The 7129-nt window shown below is 35.3% G+C and overlaps 1 protein-coding gene across 4 annotated transcripts in view; it reads right to left on the bottom strand.

Moving 5' to 3' along the window:
• Window positions 1-4601: 4601 nt before the first annotated feature.
• Window positions 4602-7129, bottom strand: part of ZDHHC21 (zinc finger DHHC-type palmitoyltransferase 21) — a 34195-nt gene continuing 31667 nt past the window's right edge. For all 4 annotated transcript variants that reach the window (XM_068175994.1, XM_068175998.1, XM_068175996.1 and 1 more), the window contains 2 exons: window positions 5456-5499; window positions 4602-4985 (listed from right to left, as the gene is read on the bottom strand). In XM_068175994.1, the coding sequence (XP_068032095.1) occupies window positions 4853-4985; window positions 5456-5499 (177 nt within the window). In that variant the 3' untranslated portion in view covers window positions 4602-4852. The remainder of the gene's footprint in view (window positions 4986-5455; window positions 5500-7129) is intronic.

Here is a 7129-nt window from a genome sequence, read left to right as displayed (position 1 = left end):
TTTTCAACTCCAGTAGGAACTTCATTCAGCATTATTTGAAAACAGTCAAGATCAAACTAAGAACAAATTAATAAAACTCAATCACATGCCCATGTTTCAGCTACAAAATTCAGAATGCTAGTTCACAAAAATCAGTATTATTTTTCTGCCTGTTAAAGAGACAGAGTGATAATTTTCTGTCTGCAGATTACTGTGATAAACATACAGATATGAGTTCTGGGAATGTGCATTGAAATACCCAGAAGTGCACAGAAGTTAAATTTCCTATTTTCTAACTTGAAAATCATGTAAATGAAAGTTATTCTTACAGTTATACAGTTGATATTTGGATGGCCCTTGTTGCTACAAGAGGCTTTAACCACTCATGGCCAAGACACAAGATGCCACTGGATAATTTCAGCAGAAATGAAATCCGAGGGCTTATGCAGTCCACAAATACAAGTATTTCAATGCCTTCCAAGGGAAAATAGTCAGCCACCAAGGAAGTAGGACAAAAATCTTTTGAAGAACATTTTCTGAAGTATCCAGTCATGTATTATGTTACCTAAGTATGGACAGCGTGTTTAGAAATACCTGTTCTTCCCAAAAGCAGTTCCTAGCAGCATTCAGTATCCCACTGTTACTTTTGAGATCCTAATACTTCAAGGAATTTAGAATTAGATTCAACTTATTAGTGAGAGAAAATCACCTCCCTCAACCTCTTGGCTGCACTTCTTATGATGCAGCTCAGGAACAGGTGGTTTGCTGTGCTGAAAGCACACATTACCAGGTCATGTTGAGCTTCTCATCAACCAAACATGATAGCATGAACAATGAAATATCCTGGATTCTGAATGCAAACAATGTGATCTGTCGTGATCTGCTGGTTTGGGAAGAGATAATTTTCTTCAGTGTAGCTAATGCAGAGCTGTGTTTTGAATTTGTGCTGGGAAGAGTGTTGATAGCACAGGAATACTTTCCTTACAGCTGAGCCACAAGGAAATATAGTGACAGGGCCTGTTTTGCTACTTACACCATCCCACCAAGGAGGCTGGGGTTGCACAAGGAGTTGGGAGGGGACACAGCTGGGACAGCTGACCCCAGCTGACTCCATGGATATTCCATAGCACAAGGTGTCACGCTCATCAAATAGAACTGGGGGAAGGAGGAACACATGAATGCTTGGAGTGATGGTGTTTGTCTTCCTCAGCCACTGTCATGTGTGGTGCAGCCCTGCTTTCCTACAGCTGGCTGAACACCTGCCTGACCATGGGAACCAATAAATTAAGTCTTTATTTTGCTTTGCTTGCCTGTATGGCTTTTGGTTTACCTATCAAAACTATAGACTGTTTTTATCTTGACCCAAGAGTTTCACATTTTTACTTTTCCAATTCTCCCCCTCATCCTGCTGGGGGGGAAACAGTTGACTGAGTGGGTCTGTGGCGCTTAATTGCTGGATGGGGTTAAACCAGGATACATGACATTCCACTTAGTGTTTTATTAACCACGTATTTATAAACCAGTGAATCAAAATAATTCTAAGAAATATCTGAAGAACAGCTCAGAACATATTTTAAAAGTTATGTATATTAATAAAGACAGATACATAGAAAATTTATTCTTAAAATTCCATGTATATGAGAATTCAAGACTCATAACTCCTCCTCAAGACTGAAAATGATTGTGTACCTGAACTACTAGAACAGCTGTATGATGGAACTTCTCCTTCAAAGCAACATATCAGAGGCCAGATTCATAGATATTATTTAATATGTTATCTTTTATTTTAGACATCAGCATTTTTCAAATGAAATCTCAAATCTCTGATTATGAGACGATAGTAAGTTAACAATTTTTGGTCAGAAGTTATCCCACACTGCAAATAAACCAGCTACTTTCAAATGTTTTCCGGGAGGAGTTCATTGGTTCTTCAAGTTCTATTTGTGCCTTTCAGGAAATCAAGTATTTCCAAGTCAGAAGACAATATTCACCTTTCTCAATAAAGTATATGTTGTTCTGATATTATATTAGGATGAAATTTAGTAACACTGTCTATAAGATTTTTTTAAAGATTTTTTTAAAGATTTTTTTAAACTTTAAATGAAAATGACAAACACTAATCAATCCTAATTGATTGATGGATAATCCAATTCTATTAAAACGAAGAATCCTAAGGCACTTGGAGGGAAATAAAGCAATGGTTCAAAGGATTCAAGAATTTCAAGGTCTAAAGGATTATAAATTGGTTGATAAAAGTCTGATTTTTCCTGATGGAACAACTCATTCTGAAAATTAGCTTCAGAAACACTATTTGGAGAAACTAATAGCATGATAGGGTCCTTCAGGTAAATTAAGAAAAAAATTATTACTTTTACCATTTTAGATGCCTCTCATTCAAAGAATAAAATTTATTACCTACTAAAATATCAAGACTCTCCAAATTCTCCCCTCTGTCCCTCAAATACTTAGAAAAGGGACAAAAATGAACTAGTAGTCTTAATCATGTTGCAAATTAATTCCTATCAATTATGATGAATAGTATCAGCTATGATGAGTAGGAGACTGAAAAAAAGTAGATTTAAAAGGAAATCAAACATTATGGAAACATTTGAGAACAGGAATTTGTGAAATTAGCACTTTTGTTTGAGAATCAGGAAAGATTTTCACGGACATCACTTGCTGGAAAGTGTTACTGATACTCCAGCCTAAAACAGTAATACTGGGAAGCAGAACACACGATTATATGCCCCACAATAAATATATTAAAAATAGTTACATTCTTGGTTCTCTTTCTGATTAAGGTTCAGAACTGTACAATTTGCTCTGATAACTGATTAGTATTAAAAACTTTAAACTATGTTTTGCTCATGAAACATTTAAACATTGGCATGAAAAAAGAAATATTATTTCCCTGTATATTCCAGAGACTAAAACAGTGCAGGGAAGGAAAAAAAAAATAGAGCCATTACTTTATTATGTATATCCACATTCCTTTCAATTTCAAACACTGCTCCAGTCTTTTCATCCATTTCCTCAAGCTTCTTTTTGTTTAAATATTGCTGACAATATGCCAATACCACTTGAAAAAAAGTCTAACCCCACTACAACGGGCATGAGAAAAAAAAGGAAAATGCCTGAACATTATCCTTGAAATTTAAATTAACAGAACATCGCACCTAATTTTAATAGGACAGGAAAAGTAAAGTTGGATCAAATGTTAAACATTTACAAAAGTTTAAAGTTCAGGTGATTTTTAAGATGCACTTTTTGGAACTTTCAGTGGATCATCAAAATCCATTAATTCAATAAAGGGACATCTAACATTGGCAGTAACTGTAGTAAGACTTTAAGAGAGTTGATCTAAAATTTTTTTGCGAACAGCAGTCATGAAAAATCTTACCCTTCTTTTCTGAAGTAACTGTTCACAAATAAACTATTATTTCTGCAAAATCTACATGTATAAAATCCTGACTTTGTGTCTTTTATTGTGTCCTGCTGCATGGCTGCTACTTAAGTGGATCCTAGGCCTGTTGGACTATTCAGAAAAACACAGCAAGAAGCATAACTGGAAACGTTGAGCTGTGAATTTCTCCTAGAAATCCACAGTAGTTTTCACAATCATCTGAAGTTAATATTTGTATAGATACCGAGGGCTAAAGTAAGCACATAACTTTTTCAGATACAGGAAGACCAAGCTGGTACTTTGGAAAGAGTTATCATTTTACCAGATCTGAGAAACGCTTTCTTTGGTTAACTACTTCCATACTTAAAAGGAACAACAAGCTATCTACATCAACATAGTACCCTATTAAATGTGCTTATATACTTCACTGTTCGTGTTAATAGCAAATCTACATGTATGTATAAATATTTTAATTACTTTTATTTTAAATAAACAAACACTTAGACCAATTCCAGCTAATCAAGACTAAAGAAAAGTAAATATACAATTTTTAACTTTATTCACAATATACGCTTCTTTATGATACATTATGCTAACTAACTACCTCTATATTTTTTAAAAGTAATCATTCTAGTATTTGCACCATGAAACTTCTTTGTTGATTATTGCTAATTCAAATCCTTGGGATTTAGGGAAAACATGCTTTGAATCTGCATAGTTTACCCTGAAATATTTAATCCTTCTCACTGACATAAAGACATGAACACTTTTCACTAACATCTTATCTAGGCCAGAAGACAACTGTAAGCTGTTCTCTATGTAAACACACACATTTGTGTGCCTCTACAAATACTCTCTGAGAAAGGTTTAGGAAGCACTCTGCTTCAACTTTAAATGTTACCTTTTACAGTGCAGTGCTGCAGGATTACTTTTGCATATCACAAGTAACTGGCAGAATCATGGAATTTTAAGCATATGCAGCAGGAAAAAAAGACATTACTATTATCCAGTCAGACCTACTGATATAAACCCTAAAAAAAATTTCAAGGCAGAATAAGACAGTTAGTGAGAAATCTAACCATCAATGCTTCAGTGGTTTCTACACAAAAAATAAAACAAGAAAAAAGAAAAAAAAAAAAAGGAAAAGGAAAAAAAAGAGAAGGAAAAAAAAGAGCCAGTATCAAACTGGATGAAGACTACATTCCAGTTGCTTACTTCCGGTATTAACCTCAAAGACAAAAGGAATCTCTTTGGAAAGCTAATTTTAAAGTAAATAAGCCTGAAGTTGATTGTTTAACTTGCATTAATTTCAGGATAAAATCAAGACTATAACTAAAATAATGCCCAGGGCACACTGTGATGCCTACAACTAGATGTTAATTGACTTGAAGACTGTCATAGTCCTATTATCATAAAACCTGTAATGCACTTCCAGCATGGAGAACCCATCTGTGCCCACCATCCATCTGTTTAGACGTGATTGGCAAAGTGGTAGGGAACTTGCAGTGGTTGCCTCTGCCTGAAAGGAATAAACCACAGGATCTTCCAGTGAGTGCCAAAAATTTCTGAGAAGGTCTGCTGCCATGGCTTTTGGGGCCTTGATCTACAGAAGATAGCATTATTAGCGAAAGACAGCATATCCACAGTGCACTTCAGTCAGCTACAACAATGTAGGCTGGCTGGGAATAGAATACTGGAGTCTGATGAATTGTGTCCAAGCATCACAAATACAACTTTTATTTCATTATGGCACACAGCTGAGACTTAGCTTCAGAGAACAGAAACTATCTGTGCCATCAATCAAACAAAGGCACCTTTTGAAGCACAGGAAACCTCAATATTAATGAAATGTGTGTCAAAACACTGCAGAAAGTATCTTTTATATAGTTCCACTGGCTTTGAGTAGGGAAAAAAAGGGAAAAACACGTGGCTATTTTGTGTACAACCACTATTAAAAGATTAGTGAGGTGCTGCTACAGATAGGAAGTACAGAGCACAGTGCCATGTAAAATCATCTTAACAAACAGCTACTCCCTTGGCATTTCAGCAATATAGGAATTTTACAGAACTTACATGTCTTCACAACAGTTTGACATTTTTTCTATACTTGTAGTGTCCTGTTAAAGAGAAAAAAAGAACCACAATGAAAAAGTATTTATTTACATTCCTAACTTTTAAAATATCATTCTGAAAGCAACTAACCATAGCAGGGAATGAATTATTAATCTATACTGTTTTGACACTAGTTCAATATATTATATATGGCATATATTACATATATGCCATAGTTTTAGATGAATGTGAGATTACACATGTAAATTTTAATTCAGTTTGTTAAATTATTTTTACAGGCATGATATGAAACTATACTGTGTAGTTTGACTACAATACCAAAGAATGCCAACAAAAACTTATAGCATTATTACAACTAAAGTTAATTTAGATATTACAATAATGCACAGGACATTTAGAAGCAATGTAATAAGGTCCACTCTTGCCATACTTTCCACGAGCACTCATTCGGATTTCGAATATCCAACTGAGATAACCACAAAGCTAGAAAAATGCAGTCATTAACAGATGTAGTATTTTGAAAAGCAGGACCTAGTCAGAAGTTTTAAAACCATTAGCTTCATGAGTATTATAATGCAAACAGCACAACTGAAAATATACCATGAGTTTCTACAGTTCCTATAATTAAACAGAAATATAAAAATTGTTCTCTTAAAATATAAAAGCTAAATAATGTGCAGAGTGAAGGCAACCCTGCAGCTAACAGCAACTTAAATTCATACTTTAATTAAGGAAAGTAACCGATCAGTTTTAGCTTAGATCATCCCTACATAAAACTTTTAGAATTACCAATAGTGCGTTTTTCTCACTTTTCACTACGGATTTCACAAAAAAGCTTCCTTTGTGAGTATCATATAGGAGGTTTCAATACACATTTATAGCACATTACATCCCAAAATCACTTGTGAAGTTCAAAACAAAATCAATTCAAATATTCTTCATTATTTCAACTCCTTTTCATTGGTAGTTTGGTATTTCCCTTTACTTTTCATTGATTCAGGCATGCACATAGTGCACCTGTCAAATTACAGTAGAATCTGAATAAGACCAATAGCTAATCTCAATTGTCCCAACCACATACAAACAGAAGAATTGTGTTTAATTAGGCTGCAACTTCATCATCATCTGGAAACACTACCTAGAACTAAAAACCACACTGTGCTCCTTGATTGTTCCTGCATGCAATTCATTGCAGGCATTGCTGGGACTCCGCCCCTATCTTTCATACAGTTTTAAGGGGGAAGGGCGAATGTGAGCGGGAAATAACATACAGGAAGCTGATTTCCAGCTCCACCAGATATGGGTGGCCCCAACTCCGTTGCCAACTTTTTCTATTCTACTTCCCAGCTCTGAAGAGTTTTGAACCAGGATCCCTTACCACACACTAAACAGCAAAAATCTTAATTCTGTCCACGACCTATCCATCTGAATTCCAGATGCACTACAGCAAAGGACAGAAGTCCTCTTTTCTCATGCCAATCCACTAGGATGCACAAGTTGTTGCCCAGAAGTTTGTGTAGAGAAGGCATGCCCAGTCAAGGTTACATAAACCATGCTGGCCCCATTGTTAGGTGGGTTTTAACACTTACTCAGCAGTGAGGGAGGAAAGGACTGGAGACAACAAACTGTAAACACTGCTTGTTGTTTTGATTCCCACAGATAAACTGCTGCTCC

The sequence above is a fragment of the Anomalospiza imberbis genome, chromosome Z (genome assembly GCF_031753505.1).
Source record: "Anomalospiza imberbis isolate Cuckoo-Finch-1a 21T00152 chromosome Z, ASM3175350v1, whole genome shotgun sequence".
NCBI lineage: Eukaryota > Metazoa > Chordata > Aves > Passeriformes > Viduidae > Anomalospiza > Anomalospiza imberbis.
This window is presented reverse-complemented; position numbering and strand designations above follow the sequence as displayed.